General features: G+C 43.6%; 1 protein-coding gene across 3 annotated transcripts in view; it reads right to left on the bottom strand.

Moving 5' to 3' along the window:
• LOC126246060 (protein spitz-like) overlaps window positions 1-19,771 on the bottom strand; it is a 624,919-nt gene that overhangs the window by 91,103 nt on the left and 514,045 nt on the right. The window contains exon 1 of one of the 3 annotated variants that reach the window (XM_049948366.1): window positions 13,792-14,269. The exons of the other annotated variants lie outside the window; for them this stretch is intronic. Coding sequence (XP_049804323.1) covers window positions 13,792-13,990 — 199 coding nt within the window. The 5' untranslated portion in view covers window positions 13,991-14,269. Of the gene's footprint in view, window positions 1-13,791; window positions 14,270-19,771 lie in introns of those variants that run through there. 3 annotated transcript variants of the gene reach the window in all.

Raw genomic sequence — 19,771 nt, 5'->3', positions numbered from 1 at the left:
GAAACGGAAATAGCAAGTGAAGAGAACGCCCTGTGGTCGAACACTTGAATATCAAACGAGACGATAGTGGAAGAAGTGAAATTGTCTTATGGATCAGTTTTCACCCTCTTACAAGACATTTTGGACCGACAAAGATTGCCTGTCGCTGTGTTCCGCAATTGCTCAACATAAATTGAACAGGCGCGCCGAAACGAGGCATCAGCGGAAATGTTGCAGTTGTGTCAGGCCGGTCTAGATGACTTCTTTAACCGCTTTGGACGAATTCTGTGTGTATCAGTATGACCCCGAGACAAAGAGCAAAAATCAGCAGAAACAGATTCACAACCGTAGAAAACGGTGAAGAACCTAAAGTGATGGGGTAATGTGCTTCTGTCGTGGTGCTAACAGAAAATCGTCGTAAGAGACAAACTGTCAAAGGAGCATACTACCAAAAACTCCTCATGGTTTACGGCAGTGTCTGAAGTCGAAACATCGGCGGGAAACTGGGCAGGGTGACGTTTTCGGCGCCATGACAACGCCCCATAGCTCATTCTACAAGGGACACGGTAACATGTTGCTTCTGCGGGTTGTCCGATTTTTGCTCATACTCGTATTGTCGTGACATGGCATCCAGCTACTTCTTCCTCCTTGTTCGTTTGAAAAAGCATTGCATGCAAATAACTACGAAATGATTGTCGCGGTCAAACGTTTCCTCGAAGACGTCTATAACCAACTGGGTGCGTGTGAAGTCACTCCCTAGTTTTAAATGTCAGTAAGTTGTCGGTATTTATTAATGAACTTTTTTTGTATTGTTACTGGATCCCTGGGAATACTTTAACCGTCCACATCATCATCTTTACGATAAACGACGAGATGGCAGGAAGGTTGACCTTACAAGAGCGCACCCAGGTTGCTTCGCGGTTTGAAGTGTGGCGATCTATTGCCGTCATTCAGCGATGGTGGCCATCATAGCACACTTGCGAAAACCATTACGAATTGTCACACTACGCTAATGGCAACGTTGTCAGTTGTGGATCACCCACGAGAAGGACGACTTTCGGTGGTGCTATCTTCAGAAAATGTTAAGACATTGAGGGAAATCTTCACGTGCCGTCCTGGCAAATCAACATGCCACGCAGCTCGTGAGACTGTAATCAGCAGGCACACGGTGCTGCGTCTTATGTTAAAAAAGGACCTGTTGTGGAATCCCTGGAAATCCCGTTATTTTCAAGAGTTATCTTGGGTGTGTTGTGAGAGGCAGGTGCAATACGAGGAAATTATGCTGTCATGGCATACCCTTTGGGCAGATCTATTCAAAAATATTATTTCGAGCGACGTGGCGGTGTGTCACTTTAGGGCATCCGTCAATCGACAGAACTGTCATCACTGCGCAGAAACAAATCCCGGGATGACAATTGGAAAATCACACAGTCGACCAAAATTGAAAGTCTTGTGCGGTATGACTGCAGATCGTCTCCCTGGTCCACTCATATTGCGAGACACCATAAACGGTAATTGGTAACGACAGATGCTGAATGAACGTTTGTAGTCACTGATTTAACAATTCAGCAATGCTGTGGATATTCTTTTGCAGCAAGACGGAGCTCCACCTCATGTTGCCTGCACCATTCGTGACTGGCTAGACGAACACTTTCCACGACGTTGGCTGGGACGGGGAGGACCCCATGAATGGCCTCCGAGAAGCCTAGACCCCACCCCCTTGCAACTTCTTGTGTGGTTGCGCCACGAAAGAGATGTACCGAACGAACCCACGCACTCTGGACGAATTAGAGGAGAGGATCACAGTTTCCTGAAGAAATCAACTAATGACATCTCTATCCGTTCACGTCGTTTGGCCGGCCGGTGTGGCCGAGCGGTTCTAGGCACTTCAGTCTGGAACCGCGCGAACGCTACGGTCGCAGGTTCGAATCCTGCCTCGGGCACGGATGTGTGTGATGTCCTTAGGTTAGTTAGATTTAAGTAGTTCTAAGTTCTAGGGGACTGATGACCTCAGACGATAAGTCCCGTAGTGCTCAGAGCCAGCCACGTCGTTTGGTCGACAACGCAGGAGCATGTGTGGTATTTTAGTGTAGTACTAACTTAACCTAATATTCTCACGGTCCTGAGAACGGGTTACACCGTGTCCTGCGTGCAAATATTGATTAATAAGAATTTCACGGACATTTAAAATTAGGGAATGTATTCTCATTCATCCTGCAAGGTCTCCGCCATGTCATCGACCGTTGGAAAAAATATGTCGCTTTGAAGGGTTAATATAAAGGGAAGGGCTACATGCATTATTATGCTTCACAGTCACAGTTTGAATTTTAGCGATCATTAGAACTTTCGTATTGCCCTTTACATGCATCGCCAACGCAACCAACACGAGATAATTAGAAAATTTCGTTAGAAATCCTGAATTGCAGCATTGTAACACGATTTTGTATGTGATGACCCAGCAGACTGTTAGATCCTATCAGCCACGATTTAACGGCAGTTAGCGTAATTTAATTGGGTTTCAGCTTCAATGTATCAAAATCGGTAAAACTGTACGCACGACTGCAGATTATTCTGGGCAATTAACAACAGTGAACAGTTTGATGAGACTGTGGGGAAGATTTGGGACGACAGCTTCTTCTCAGTTCGAAAGTAATTCCGGAGAAACGAGGAGCGGGTAAAAATCTGAAAGAGAAGGCGTTGCCTGGCGAATCGCGGGCAGCGTTGCGTAGCGTGCGCGCACACCTGCGCGCCGCTGCCGCTCTCACGCACCTGCGTCGTTAACTGTGTGCGTGAGCGGGTGGCGTCGGGCGCCGCGGCGGCCAGCGCAGACCAGCCAGCGAGCCGTCGGCAGGCTGGAGCCGCGCTGGGAACGGCCGGGGTCGGGGCTGGGAAGCTGGTAGCGGAACGGCCGCGCTGCGCTCATTTGTTCAGCTCGCTGCCAGACGCCACGCCACAGCAGTCGCCGGCCGGCGCGGCCAGTTTCCGGGTGGATCGAGGGTCAGCAACACAAGGGGGGTGGGGGGCGCTTGCGCACTGCCTTCGTCAACAGTGCGCCTCGGCCAAACTATAGGTCCACCCTTCACTATTATCACATGCTGACATGACGATGACCACTGTATTATATAACCCGTGTCTCGTGCAAATAACTATCCAATTTCCAAAAATCCAGGCACTCTGTCGCCTACTGGTTTACAGGACACTTGACTATTTACCGCAACACGGTGCACTCTTTGTCTAATTGTGCACCGTGAAGTAAAGAACGAGTTCGATGTCAACATCGGTAACAATGCGTTTCACACGGACTGATTCGAATTCACAAGACTACATCTTCTACAGACAGAGGGTGGGCAAAAATATGGGAACACCAAGAGAAATGAACGCTTGAGCATAAATGCAGACGCTAGCCAAGCGTGCAGATAGCTCTGTCGTATTTGACGACGAACGGCAGCTCTGCGATGCATTAATACGTTGAAAGTGTCAGTCGTGACCAGAATAGCGCTCCGTGTAGCCGTGAGCGCATTATGTCGGAGCAAAGTGAATTCGAACGTGGGCAAATTATTAGTGCTCGTGTGGTGAGTGGTTCCGTAACGAAGGTAACCGAAGGGTTCGGTGTTTCAGCAGCCACCTCTCGAAGAGTAATACCGCATACAAGAAAAGCGGAAGATCACCACCGTTAAGTCACAACATGGAGTGTCGAGTGGGCGTGAAGGATGTATACTGAACAGGATTGTAATGGAAAATACGACGGCGACAGCTTCAAAAGTCACAGCAGAACTGAATATCGCCCTCGCGGACCTTTTGAGCAGCATTACAACACTAAGGATGCTCCATAAGTAAGGTGCAGGATGATTTGGAATTACAAAGTCTTCAGTGACGCGAATGCCCGTAAGAGGAAAACAAGCCATCCACTTCCATCATAGTTACCTGAACTTGCCACTATTTTGCAGGAAGAGTGGAGTAAAATTACCTTCTAAACCATACAGGGGTATTTGAGGAGATGGGATCTAGATAAACTGAAAGAACATGAGGTTGTAGAGAGTTTCAGGAAGAGCATAAAGGAACAATTGAAAAGAATGGGGGAAAGAAATACAGTAGAAGAAGAATGGATAGCTTTGAGGGATGAAGTGGTGAAGGCAGCAGAGGATCAAGTAGGTAAAAAGACGAGGGCTAGTAGAAATCCTTGGGTGACAGAAGAAATATTGAATTTAATTGATGAAAGGAGAAAATATAAAAATGCAGTAAATGAAGCAGGCAAAAAGGAATACAAACGTCTCAAAAATGAGATCGACAGGAAGTGCAAAATGGCTAAGCAAGCATGGCTAGAGGACAAATGTAAGGATGTAGAGGCTTACCTCAGTAGGGGTAAGACAGATACTGCCTACAGGAAAATTAAAGAGACCTTTGGAGAGAAGAGAACCACTTGTATGAATATCAAGAGCTCAGATAGCAACCCAGTTCTAAGCAAAGGGAAGGCAGAAAGGTGGAAGGAGTATATAGAGGGTTTATATAAGGGCGATCTACTTGAGGACAATATCATGGAAATGAAAGAGGATGTAGATGAAGATGAAATGGGAGATAAGATACTGCGTGAAGAGTCTGACAGAGCACTGAAAGACCTGAGTCGAAACAAGGCCCCGGGAGTAGACAACATTCCATTGGAACTACTGACGGCCTTGGGAGAGCCAGTCCTGACAAAACTCTACCATCTGCTGAGCAAAATGTATGAGACAGGAGAAATACCCTTAGACTTCAAGAAGAATATAATAATTCCAATCTCAAAGAAAGCTGGCGTTGACAGATGTGAAAATCACCGAAATGTCAGTTTAATAAGTCTCGGATGCAAAATACTAACGCGAATTCTGTACAGACGAATGGAAAAACTGGTAGAAGCTGACCTCGGGGAAGATCAGTTTGGATTCCGTAGAAATATGGGAACACGTGAGACAATACTGACCCTACGACTTATCTTAGAAGCTAGATTAAAAAAAGGCAAACCTACGTTTCTAGCATTTATAGATTTAGAGAAAGCTTTTGAAAATGCTGACTGGTTACTCTTTCAAATTCTAAAGGTGGCAGGGGTAAAATACAGGGAGCGAAAGGCTATGTACAATTTGTACAGAAACCAGATGGCAGTTACAAGAATCGGGGGGCATGAAAGGGAAGCAGTGGTTGGGAATGGAGTGAGACAGGGTTATAGCCTCTCCCCCATGATATTCAATCTGTCTATTGAGCAAGCAGTAAAGGAAACAAAAGAAAAATTCGGAGTAGGTATTAAAATCTATGGAGAAGAAATAAAAACTTTGAGGTTCGCCGATGACATTGTAATTCTGTCAGAGACAGCAAAGGACTTGGAAGAGCTGTTGAACGGAATGGACAGTGTCTTGAAAGGAGGATATAAGATAAACATCAACAAAAGCAAAGCGGGGATAATGGAATGTAGTCGAATTAAGTCGGGTGATGCTGAGGGAGAATAGATTAGGAAGTGAGACACTTAAAGTAGTACTTGAGTTTTGCTATTTGGGGAGCAAAATAACTGATGATGGTCGAAGTAGAGAGGATATAAAATGTAGACTGGCAATGGCAAGGAAAGCGTTTCTGAAGAAGAGTATAGATTGAAAAGTCAGGAAGTAGTTTCTGAAAGTATTTGTATGGAGTGTAGCCATGTATGGAAGTGAAACATGGACGATAAATAGTTTGGACAAGAAGATAATAGAAGCCTTTGAAATGTGGTGCTACAGAAGAATGCTGAAGATTAGATGAGTAAATCACGTAACTAATGAAGTATTGAATAGGATTGGGGAGAAGAGCGGTTTGTGGCACAACTTGACTAGAAGAAGGGATCGGTTGGTAGGACATGTTCTGAGGCATCAAGGGATCACTAATTTAGTACAGGAGGGCAGCGTGGAGGGTAAAAATCGTAGAGGGAGACGAAGAGATGAATACACTAAGCAGATTCAGAAGGATGTAGGCTGCAGTACGTATTGGGAGATGAAGAAGCTTGCACAGGATAGAGTAGCATGGAGAGCTGCATCAAACCAGTCTCAGAACTGAAGACCACAACAACAACAAAACCATACAGGACCAGTATTTGACCATTCCGAGACGAGGAGGCTATTTTGAAAGCCAACCATTTTCCTACGCCGTGTTAGTCATAGTAATGTGTTTTCAGTGTTTCCACATTTTTGCGCATCCCCTGTAGAAACTACAGGCAGATTTTTGATGTACGCATCGTAACTAAATGGTCCTGCCGGCGGCAATTTTAAGTTTCCGGTTCATGTGGATGGCGATAGACGTCACTGTGATGCCGATAGCTCGTTCATTACCCACTGTGTATTCAGTCGAAATGAATAAAAAGTGAAGTCGTCTGGCGCTGTTGGCTGGGAGATCCGAAAGAGTAGGCTCAGGCGCTTAGCCGGAAAGGGGTTTCTTCCGCCAAGCATAATGGCCCCTTTTATTGTGGATATGTGACTTGCCTCTTCACACGTACTTGTAGAGTATTTGTGAGTGTAATGGAAGTATGTACAGTGCAGTGTTACATTTGTGGCGGATGATGATGATGGCGTTTAGAAGGGAGGGGGTAAAATCCGGTGCTGGCATATAGCCTACTGCTGTCAACTATCACCAACTGCGGGTGTGCTTACCTTCGTAAGCAGACGGAAGAATCACCATCAACACCCTCACTTCAGAAGACACTGCAAAGAGGTTTGCAAGTTAATCCATGACACTGGTACAAAGACTGGAAATCAGGAACTTTCCAACACCACTTCTCTTCCTTTTGCAGGCCAAATTTCATCCACTACCGGAATTCGAACTGGCTTACCTCCGAGACGAGAAGCATCGCACAAGCGTACGATAGCAATCTCGGCTGCGGAGGCGTGAAGTCGAGACGGCGTTAACACCTGAACAGACGGAGTTTTCCTCGCCTGTCTCCACCAATTCCATTCAGTTACAAACTGGGCGGCCCAACGTCCGCATGGAGCACAGCACCGCACCACCCTACAACTCTTAAGTATTCGACGATGGTACCAGCAGTTTCAAGGACACTGGTTGGCTATGTAAGGGGAAATCCAAAGGTGGTTATCCGTGCTCGTTCAAGACGTAGGAGCCCTCAGGAAAGATTCCAGATCAAACATCTAGGAAAGTGTACTTAAACTATTAGGCTTTAGACTTTTTTTTAAGGCGAAGCAGGGTGCCATAAGATTCAATACTCTTATCACTTCTGTACAGACTTCGTACAGCATACATTCCACAGTACACTACGTTGAACGTAGGATTGGTGCTACAGTGCCGTCGACACTACATACCGACGCAACGCCACGCCACGAAGATAGTCAAGTGGAAAATAACTGTCATTTCATTAGGCAACTAAAACCGCGGTTACAAAAGTAGAAAAAAAATCTGGACGAACACTTTCAAAACCTAACATAGTATTCCAGCACAGAAACAGGACTGGACAGATCACAGGGGAACATGGCTATCAGCCTACTGGTACAAGTCGACGAAAGAAACGTCCTAGTATCTAGCGCACCTCGCAAAAGCAATAGAAAATAAAGAGAAACGTAGAATGGAACTGATCAGACTCTAAATGGGCAGGGCAAGTGGCGCAAACTTAGCAACATTGGTACACACATATGAAACCTCCAAAATACTAGTAATGGAGTATGCGTCCCAGTCCGAATGGCTCCTAGCACCTAACCCTAAGCCTAAAGAACTTTCTGAATTGAGAGAATAATCCTACGAGAACATTAAGCTCGAGATTAGTAATATTAATATCAAATATAGATACAAACAGAATAAATAGTGCAAAACTAGCCACAGGAGAAATCAACAAGCAATTCCGCACCAAGAACTTCACAGTTTAGAGAAACCATCTAGCAACTCTAAAATAGGAGCCAACAACACAACTAACCTAGAATCAGAACAAAACTGACACATAACGAAAGAAAAGTCTCTGCAGGCACAAAAAAAATGGTTCAAATGGCTCTGAGCACTATGGGACTCAACTGCTGAGGTCATTAGTCCCCTAGAACTTAGAACTAGTTAAACCTAACTAACCTAAGGACATCACACACATCCATGCCCGAGGCAGGATTCGAACCTGCGACCGTAGCGGTCTCGCGGCTCCAGACTGCAGCGCCAGAACCGCGCGGCCACTTCGGCCGGCTCTGCAGGCACATACTAAAAGACGACACAGAAGAGGATGACATAGAACTGAAAAATAAAAAAAACTAATCGAAAATATTGGATCAATGAACTTTGCTGAGTTTAAGGCAATTTTCCCCAGCAGCGTGTTGAAAGCCACGATTGAGATATCCCTCCCTACAGAACGAAAAGATCAAAACCAACAACTAAGACTACAGAGAGAACAAACTCCACCCCTATGACAAATAAAAACAACCACAACAGCAAAATATAAGAACAAGCTAAGGAGTGTTTTGTGTTTCAAACAATACACAATTCAGTTGCCACAATTGTCCACTGAACATTTGTGAAAGGTTAATACATACTTAGATCCTGAATATAATTTTAAAACTATCCCAAAGTTAAATGTACATGCATGTAAAAAAAAAATATGGATGATTCTTTTGAGAAAAAATTCTTGTCTTATGTAAGTTAAAATTCATCTCAAGTTTCTATCTTCCATCACGAAGAGCATATAGTCTTATGAAATCTGACGAATGTTTTTGGAACGTCGTGTATTTATCGGTATCATTTCTAGCGGTAAAATCAAATCGAAGTTACTGTAAAAATATATCACGTGCTCAACTGTACAACTTATGAAAGTTCTAATCTGGTATTCCGTATGTCCAATACAATGCCAATTTCGCAAATTGGCTACCTGTTCCATTAACGTATACTTGGCTAACCTGCATAGGCGTAATATCCTTACGAATTGTTCAAGCCTAAATTAAATATTCTCACAGTCAGTAACATCGCTTCACATAATATTATCATCATCTTTTATTACGTTGGTTTTGAACACTTTTTAACTGGAAACAACAATGAAATGAATTTTAGTTTCTACACGTCCAGTCACATTACTGTGAACACCTGTCAAGGGGCTGAATAACCACCTTTTTCAGCTTGGGCCTGCATGACCAGAGCCAGAGAGGTTCTGGAAGGTATAGACAGGGATGTGGCGCCATGGCGTGAACATCTCGATCCAGGTTGTACCACAGATTCTCGATCGGACTTAAATCCGGGGGGGGGGGGGGGGTGCAGAATTGGTGGCTAGAAGAGTACGGTAAACTCATCATCGTGCTCTTCGAACAACGCACGTATATTGCAAGCAGTGTGACACGTTGCACTGTCGTGCTGGTAGATATTGTGTCGAGGAAACACAAACAAAATGTAAGGATGGGCATGGCTCCCAGGGATAGATGCAAACTTGTGTTGATCCATTGCGCTTTCCAGAACGATGAGACCGTCCAAGAATACCACGAAAACATTTCCCAGACCATAACGCTCTTTCCTCAGGCATGGGTCCTTCCGACGATTGTTTGCTTTCAGATGTTTCACGCCGTACACGCGATGGAGCATAAAATATGATTCATTTGAACACGAGTCAGCATGGGTGCATAAACCAGGCGCCAGTTGCGGAGGCCCCTAAGCTGCAACGTTCACTTAACGGTCGTTGAGAAGACACTGTTGATGGCGAATTAGTTCATCCGGGTGGTAAGCTGACCAACAGTTGCACCTCTATTTGCCCGTACACATCTCCGCAGCCAGCGTTCACCCTGTTATCTACGGCCCGTGGTGCACAACAGTTGCCTTGCTGCCAGTTTTGGATAGCGTCATTTTACCATACCAGTCATACTTTAACTTCGGCGGCATGCGCAGAGTGTACAACGTCTGGGAGTGGTTACTTCACACTGACATCGAAGACAGGCGGTGGTCGCGTTAACCTGACGCGAACGTGTAATAGGAAAGTCAAGTGATTTCCTTTATTTACTTTCACGACACCTAGGAATTACTGAGAATTACAATGATTGAACCTTCTTATAGAATAATAAATTACAAATATGACTACAGATGACTTACCATATTAAGAAACACTAGAACTAATGAGTAGTACCTCCATCGCTGCAAAGCAGTAACCTTTAATTACTCATTATCTCAACGAAAGAAGGTTGCTACGAAATTTCGAATGCCTTCAGAAAATAGAAGATAGTAACACACTCGTACATTAAATATCACGCTTGTGTCAATTAACACGGAATTAGTGCATTTCTTTGGCTTATTACTAATATTTCGCACCCCCGCATCAGAGATATACAGCTAGCTTCAACGTTAAGTGACGGAGTTTCTTCCTATAACAGAAATGATCCCTTGGTTTATACAAGGTAATCCAGAAAAGGTGCATTTTAAGTCAGGATAGTGCGAAAATCCAACCTTTGGCGATTCATCACTGCCTGTTATTTATTTTAGCTGTTTATACTGTGTAAATGAACTTCAAGTGACAGTGCAGTCGCGCACAGAAGACAGTGCTGCTCTCCGGAGAGAGGTTCTTGCTCTGTCGACGATTTTCCTGTATGCAGTGGTTCTCAATATAGCGTCTCCTTTGATTTTCTAGTATAATTAACTGCCCTTCTTCCGCTGAAAACAATATCGAGAAAGCCTACAAGTCGTAACTGGGTATCTATTACAATGACAAGCCCCAACTAAGGCCATTACTTCATCAGGTCGAGACTATACGGCCTATTGTTAAGTTCCTTCCAACTGGCCATTGCGAAGGACCGAAGAGTTTAAGACTCCCACTGAAGAGAGAGTATGGGAGTCTTTTCTGAACTCCAATTTTCACGAAGATACAATACCACTCTTTCGAGAAACATCGAACTTACTTAAAGCTTCAATTTTTTTGTAAGCTTTGGACTTAAGCAGTCGATTTAAATTGTATTAAATAGATTCCTGACTTGGATCCTTGCTCTAAAATGTTGACATTATGCGTAATCCGTGAAAATTGCCTTCCACAGCAACAACATTCAACTATTCTGCGTGTATGCTGACCATCTTGCACCTACTTATCTCCAACAAATATCCCATTGGAATTATCAAGGGAAGTTTATTTCATGTTCTTTATAGAGAAAAAATGAACGAATCTCCCAACTTCAAATTATGAGAAAGCTCCGATTTCATTAGTGTTGCGCATTCCTAACTACCGCACACTCGTGTTGGTTAATTTCTTTGGCGTATCAGACGTGTCAGGTTCTTCGTATCAGTTACATGGCTTCATTTGTTCACAAAAACAAACGCTGAAGGGAGACGTACTCTACTTCAGCTGGTGCGTTCTTTGAAGTCATATTGACGCAGTCTTAATGCTCGACACAAATATGTACGGTACTTCCAGAGATTCAAGTTTGATCTTACCGTTACAGAGAAAATTGGGCTACACACAGCATTCTGTAACGGAAAATGGAATGCACAAGCGACTTAAATGGGCTATATGCAACTCTACCAAAATTTATGGGATGCAACACCTTCTGAACACGGAGCGCTATGTGACTTCTGTAGCTGATGGAAAAAATTCGTCACAAAGTTGGTTTCAAACGAGACATCGCAACGATGTGCTTTACAGTCGTCAAAATAAACACGCAATCTAAACTTCATGATCAAGTTTCCACGGAAAAAAAAAGCATGCGTCTTATCATCATCAGTTAAGCGAAATGGTAAAAGGTATTTGAACAACACACAACGAAACGCTACACACGATATCTACGCGTCTGATGTTGAATTTTTTTTTCTTAGTGCCACTACGGCAACTCGGTCATTCGAGGAAGCAGTGACGGTCAGTGATTGCACCGGTATCTTCTGATCCGACATGCACAATTGCAAGGGTGAGAAAACGGCCTGCGTTAAATGGAGCTGAAAAATAACGGAACCTTCGCTACCACGCCTTAGTGCTAACGTCTAAGATTGGTTACTGCATTGTAAAGGGAAAAAATATGTAGCCATGGATGCCACGGTCATTGCAATAACATCATGTTTCCTCTTGTTTGCAGTTACTGTACCAGCCTGGCGGTACTTTTCCAATGCTGACACAAACTAGTGGAAGGAAGTTTGAAAATCATTTTAAAAGATTGATTTCAACTTGGAAAAACTGCCGTATTACAGTATTTCCAAATTATCTGACATAAGGATTTCAAAGAGGTGGTAGTGTGCCTTCACTGACAACCAGCGAAGTTATTACTTAATTTGTTCAAGAAACACTATACGAAACAGCATGTTATAAAATTCGGTGTTACCCTAAATCTCCACCTGTATACAGAACGCCGCATGGTATTCGTGCCGAGTAACCAGCACCAGTATCGCCGCCTCCCGTTCCTCTACGTACTTACTGACCAAGCAATTAAGAGTATGGTACTGTCGGCGAAAGATTTTACTAAAGGAATAGTCATGATAATGCATTGCAAGACATTTTCTTACTGGACGAGGATTTCACGAGTCGAGAGGCATGCTTGTTGTTCCCTAGTGCATGACCCTTTTTTAAAGAGCAAGGAAATCATTTTATGACGTTACCGTATGTTTTGTCTTAAGAAGTGACGTTACCGTATGTTTTGTCTTAGGAAGTATCACATTTCTTTCGTATCAGAACAGACGTAGTGCCCGGACCTTGATTTGGACGAGACAGTCTCTCCCTGGCACAGCCGCAAATTTCGGAAGGCGCTAGCAAGCCACGCCAACCTTCTCGCCCACAGAAGTCCCAGAAGCAGCAGTGGCAAAATCTTCAACATTTTCGCAATATTTTGCATACTACAAGATGACATGGCCAAAAATGCAACAGAATTCGACATTTATTATATTTGTCCTTGACCGTATTACACAAACATTTTACCCTTTGCAATGATTATGCAACGTGCCGTTATCTATTTCTTCCGCAAGTCAACGTTTGTCTTACCACAGAAAGCGACTATTTGAAGACAAACAATCCAACAATCGTTTGCTCTTCACATAATTATGGGCGAATGATAAGTCATGTATCGCATCGATCAGAAAAATAAACCAGAGATTGCAATACGCAAAGTTATGAGCGTAAGAGTCTTTGAACACTTGCAGGGACCCCGCACTGGCGCGAGCATAAGAAAACAGGAGCAAAAAGTCGGTGAACTGGTTCACTGATAACGGAACCCGTACACCGTGTTATCGCCCACAGGCGGTACACAAGTGAGAGACCAACACACCGGCAGCGCCGCTTTAGGTCACCACTACTTACGGGCTGTAGTTTCCCTGACAGGCACGAGCTGGCGACGAACAGCTGTTTCAAAATCTCGCGCAATTCATGTTGTAGTTACATGTTACAGCGTACCACTAACCTTGCAGTGTATGCGAGTTTTAAAGTTTCATTCAGGTTGCGTAAGAAGCATTCTCAATGTAAAATCTAAAATCGGAAACTGAACTGATTTCTTTAAGCATTATTCTTTCCATTTTAAATATCCGATGTATAATATAACAGAAGTTGCAAGTCTTTCCGTTAAGTTCCACGGATCAAATCTTCACCTATAGAACTACTATTCAGTTTACAAAATCAATTTCCATCGACGGCTCGAAACGGTGCCACAATTTGACAACTCGTTACGGGCACCCATGTAGGCCTCCAAAATTTAAAGAGTCATTGCCAGTACAGAAAGCTGCCCGCCTACGCAGCGGCTCAGTTTAAGGCCACGTCTACGTAACTTCACCCAAGCAGTCTTTCCAGGGACTGTTTTTACCATGACATACACTAACTACTGACTTAAGTTTTGACAATTCATAGTGAGAATATAACCAGAATTATTAAAAGCTGTAATACGTTATGTGCTATATACAGTTACTCACCCGAGAATCTGGCTAGGAACCTGTAGAAGCGAGACGCTAATGTGGCACATAAACATGTGAGAGTTCTTGCTACTAAAACCTCTGCAGGACTCCAAGGGCCGGGCGACCACTCATCTCGCGAGAAATCCGAGTCCATAGTTTGGAACTTTGGCGATGAGGCAAAGCCCAAAGGACTATTATCATAAAAGTGTTCCTTCATTCTGGGGCGTTGAATTCCGCATCCCAGACGTCTACGAAACAGGACGTCGGACTTCCCTTTACGTGAAGGGCACCGTCCCCCCGCGGGGAGAAAAGCAAAAGCACTCCACCACTGAAGAACACTGACACACGTTCTGACATCAGATAATATCCACCAGTTCGGCAGCTGTATGTAGTTTCGAAGAAATCATGTCACTTCACTTGTGCCTCTCACACACACGTTGAACTCGTACAGACGCAGACGGGAACGGGCGCAACGGCACACACCCTCCTCTCGCTTCGGCGCTCCAAGAGCATCTGTCGACTTTTACCCACACGGCCGGCTGCCGAAGTCCGAGCCGAGTGCGCACGAGACGGCCCGAGCGCGGCTCCCCCTCTACTCAGCCCTTCCCTATATATACCTCCCACTTCCGCACCGACAAAATTTTCATTCGTAAGTCACCGCGTCATTGGGAACGGAAGCAAGATGGGATACAGCCTGGAATATGGTTTCTGAAAGAGGAATAGCGACTGTTCAAGATAAGCCTAGGTCTACTAGAAGGAAGTACCTTTAATGTCCGCCTAAGATTGTAAAAGGCCTTTAACAAATATCTTTTACATAAAAGGCGTTTCAAAAAAATCTTAGTGTTCTGCGCCATTTTTATCAAACACTTAAAGTATGGCCATGGGCCGAGCTTTTGTAGAAGATTTTTCAAATAACTTTGACAATGCAATACTAGCCTAGGAGACGGAAGACTCCGCAAACCTTACTGAATGTCAAATAACGAGCCCCTTTACTTTTTACTGAAGTTCAGGTTAGACAGGCTAAGCTTTCGCCAAACAGGTAGTATAAAATGTTAAGCATTCATCAAGGACACTCAACGTAAATGATACAGAGTCCCGATTCGTCTAACGGACGACCTTGTCGACAGCTATAAAATACGCCCAACTCATCAGCAACGAGACGCACCTTCCTTTCCCAAACACCTGCATCGCTCCTAAATTTCAGCGCCGTATCAAAAAACAAACTATAGAACGAAACATTCGAACTGAGGACCATTTCAGTGAAATCGTTTAATGCAGTTACCAAAGCGGAGGCAAAGTGCTTTGTACATACATGTATACACAGCCCGGCGTTTTCGGAGCGGCAGTGTTGCTTAGTGATGACGTCATGGGTATGACGTACCGGGCTCGTGTATCCAGAACGATTACCTTGTAGGGCGCAACTCCCGCGCTAATTATATCTCGTTATTCAGGCAAAAAGTTTTCACTGACGTACTGTTTTACTGGTAAGGACATAACGTTTTTTAAGCTATACGAAGTCCTGTGAACTATCAACTACTATATACTTTTTCAATACCGACTGAAGAATAGTTCCACAATCACGGAAATGTAACATTCCCCCCCCCCCCCCCCCCCACACACACACACACACACACACAGAGAGAGAGAGAGAGAGAGAGAGAGAGTGTCTGAAAGATGCGTTATTATGTACCAGTGCATCCTCCTTTCTTTATTGGCGACAAGTTATGCACCGTTATGTTGGAATCATGTTAACGGGAAAGGAACGACTTTTTAAGTGGACCAATGTCAGCCGTGTTGGTTGACTACTATCCGTGTGTGACGAAAATTTATGGTAAATCTACGTTTCAGGCGGTCTGGTAGAAATGCCTACGGATACTCCGCACCTTCACGTCAAATGTATCGACAGAACGATACGATTGCCCGCTGTCAACATTATGAACAAAATGGGAATTACTGACACCCGAATTAAGCAAATGAAGTGTCTATTAAGGTACTGGAAACACGGAGTATAAAGTAGAATATACTTTTTTCGTTTGGCTCTTGAAGAAATCCTTTGTGCATCGTTCAAAGCGGTAAAGAAGTATCCACAAATAGCTGGGCACAACTTGACGCGCCCTGAATAAACACGTCGGACCGTCTCAGACGCGCTACTAAAGATAATCGGTCAGATATCCTTCAGTCGAATACGTATTTCTTGTTCCAGCAAAAGAGAAAGCTTTTTAACTACGATATGACCAATGAGTCTTTGAAAGATAAAACGAAATTCATAGATAGTGTAAGATTTTCATTTATTTGTCACTACCGATATTCGAGGTTTAGTAGCTTTATTAATTTAGTGAGGCATGTAAGCGGATGTTTCATACAATCAACACATCATAACCGTTAACATTCCACCGTTATTTCAGTTTATTAACAATATCGTGTATGTTAAGTATCATGCAGTACGCTGACCACCCACAACATTATTACCATCCACCTACTATTTATATAAACCTGTCCAGGCGATGGCAGCGTCAGTTGGCGAGGAATGACTGCCGTCACACACGCACATTACATGTAATATCAGTGAGCGTACTGTCCATTTGCAGATGGGGAAGGCACGCGCGATCTATCGGACTTTGAAATAGGGCGGACTGCGATGGTCCGGAGGCTCGGCACGAGCATTTCGAAAAATGCACGACTTGACTGTTTGAGGAGTGCTTCGGTGACTATCTTCAACACGAGGCGATCCTTATTACAGGTATCTGATGTCACTGGCTGCGCAATCTGGTTAAACAGGACAGGCAGCGAACTGTGGCGGAACTAACATCAGAGTGAGCAGAGTACAAGTGCGAACACACAGTGCACCTAAAGATCGGCCTCCGCAGCCTACGACCCATGCATGTACCAATGTTAATACCACGACATGGGCCTGTACGACTGAAAAGGGCATGTGACCATCGGCACTGGACTTTGGAGCAGTGGCAGAGCGCTGCATGGTCTGATGAACACCGATACCTTCATCATGCCAATGGGAGGGCGCAAATCCGTCGTTTACCAGGGGAAGAGCTCCTTCACACCTGTACTGAGGGACGGAGACAAGCTGGCGGCGACTCCATTATGCTCTGGGGGACAATGGGTCCTGTGCAGCTCGTTCAAGGCACCATGACGGATAAGTAGCATGGTAGTATGGTAAACTGGGGTTGCAGACCACGCACACCCCTTCATGACGATTGTGTTTTAAGATAGAAGTGGAATTTTTCAGCAAGATAATGCGATATGTCACACGCCCAGAAGTGTGATGGAATGATTCGAGGAACACAGTGGCGAGTTGCAGTTGATATGCTGGCCCCCCAACTCGCCAGATCTGAAACCAATCGAACACACATGGGATGTGACAAGGTGGCGGGAGAGCTCATCGCCCCCTCCGGCCAAATACCTGCCTAATGGTATACAACAGCAGTTAGTAAAAATTGGGTTCCTGTGCGGGAGAAGAGTAACAAAAGCCCAAATATCTTAATGGAGGTCTTCTATTCACACGGTTTTGGAACGATGCCCGTAACAACTGAACGCTTGATTACTCCACTCTCGTTATCAGGAAGAGGTAAAGCCTTATCTAACAAAATTTCAGCCGTCGTAATGAACGAAATGTTTATGATATTTGCTCATAAGCAGAGGGTCTGGCATGTGCGTCACCAATTTTGATCAAATTTTTCGGTGATGATCTATATCTATTACCAAATACTCCTAGTTTTTGAAAGAACTGGGTTCAAAGTTGATGACGGAAAATCGAATCGTTTTTTCAATGCTACACATCGTAAGCTCGTCTGAAAAACTTTATTAATATAATATGGGGTCCACCTTTAATAATGTTAGAATTACTAACACTTTTATTTTTTCATGTTATAGCTGGTTACTCGTCATTCCATGTGCGTAGCAGAGAGGTCAAGGCATTATACTATCGAGCAGCTTGTCTATGTTCGATTTCTGGTTGTGCCTTTTCTTTCGTTCGATATTATTTTCGGTGTGTCTGATAATATTGTGATACTGGGAATACCTTTCTTTCCTTTCTACAGTAAAGCATAGGGAGGTGTGATTAATAATCAAGTAAGTTTATGTAACGTACTGACTTATTTTCATCGTAATACATGACGCACTAGATTTTACTTTTTCTGACAGGTAAAGAATTTCATAGTAGGACTTCAAAATCGTGCGACATCACAGAAGGCACATAGTTACGAGACTGGGCGAATGGTATCAAAACTCATGCATTGGTCCGTAACCAGTTGTCCACGCCGGTCTTTCAGGAGATGCTTTTATACGTTATGATTGGTACACAGCCCAATCGATATCATACAGAAATGATTTCAGTAATGTGAATCTGATATGTTTTCCACGAACCAAGTAGAGGACAGAGGGGGTAGACCTTACCGAGGTAAGTTGTTCCGATTGAAATAACTCCGCGAGGGAAAGAGGTAGAATATGAAGTAAACATGTTGTGAAATGAAAAGTCACACAACACCGATGGCAGCCATCATAAACAGACTAGTGGTCCCCGGAACTTCGTAACGACACCACGTGTGTCGCTGGTTCACGTAAGTAAATATTTTCGTATTTCATGTTTTTGATCATCTCACGAATTTTATCGAGTAGCCTTTAGTGTTTCAGTGTTTTATTGTATGGATTTATCTACTGTTTTGGTACACAATGTGTAAATTACCTATGTATCGTAACGTAACCAATATCTTGCTTTTATTTCAACATGTGTGATTGGGGCTGAATGTTGCGTTTTTTGGGGGCACGTTTTGAGCTCGGCACAACTTGCCACAATTCATTAGTAACACCAATGGAATACTACCTCGTGCAGTGACTCCCATAAACGTAATGAGCGCTTTCAGGAAAGCTGGCATTTCGCCTTATGACCCCCAAAGTTTTTACAGGAAACGACTATGCTCCATCGTATATCACAGATCGCCCTTTAGCTTTAGTAAACGCATCAGCTGTTGCTTTAGGCATTTCACATGACACCACGAACAATAGGTCGGAGCAGTATCTGCGACTGTTATTAGCATATACGTTAATGCATCTGAAATTGTAAACATTAGTACAGATACAAGACAAATCGTTGATTCGCAGGTCAATCAGGGGTTGTTAATCTGCCTGCAGTTTCTGGTGTCAGAAGAACAACTCTGAGATCAAGTCCCTTTCTCTCCAGAAGCAGTACGTCTTTTTCCGAAGGCACCGCCAAGTCTTGGAATAAACAAGAGACGTCTTAGAAAATCCGCTATTTTAATCGATACTCCAGTAAAACAAACCTTAGCAGAAGAGCAAAGCAAGACAAGGAAAGTGAACATCAACAATGAAAAAGTGAGAAAAAATAAAGGAAAAGGGAAAGATAAAACAACACGAGGGAATGGTAAAGGCAAAGGGAAGGGCAAGTCTTTTAAACGACAGGTTTTACAAACCAGTAGTGAAAGGTCTGAGAGTGAAGATGAAAGTTTAAAGCATTATCATCTACTGCGCTGCGCCAGTTACTTAAATTTATGTTCTGGTGAAGAATGGGTTCAGTGTCAAGAATGTAATAACTGGGCCCATTCCCGATGTAGGCAGAATCAAGCCTTATTAAACTACCTATACTCGAACTGTGATTGCGATATACCTTCTAATGATTAATTTTTAAGTATATGTGTTTTCTGCCTATGACGGCAATATTTTGAACCTAAGACAGGGCCAATATGATTGAAGAATGAATTATCAAGGCCGAATAGTTACAAGTTATTTGATAAGCTGTTAATTACTAAAGGGTTAATAATCGTTTCAGTACAAATTGTTACTTGTTAGATAACAATTGTTTACCTGATGATTCGTGCGGCATGTTTATTATTACTCAGGGTGTATACGGGGACAAGGAAAAAAATTCCCGGATTTCTCCCGGATATCCCGTTTAAAAAATATGCTTTTTCCCGGGCGAAAATACACTTTTTCTGTGCTAAGTGACAGTAAGTTTTCCGTAGATATT

The sequence above is a fragment of the Schistocerca nitens genome, chromosome 1 (genome assembly GCF_023898315.1).
Source record: "Schistocerca nitens isolate TAMUIC-IGC-003100 chromosome 1, iqSchNite1.1, whole genome shotgun sequence".
In the NCBI taxonomy this organism is placed as follows: domain Eukaryota; kingdom Metazoa; phylum Arthropoda; class Insecta; order Orthoptera; family Acrididae; genus Schistocerca; species Schistocerca nitens.
This window is presented reverse-complemented; position numbering and strand designations above follow the sequence as displayed.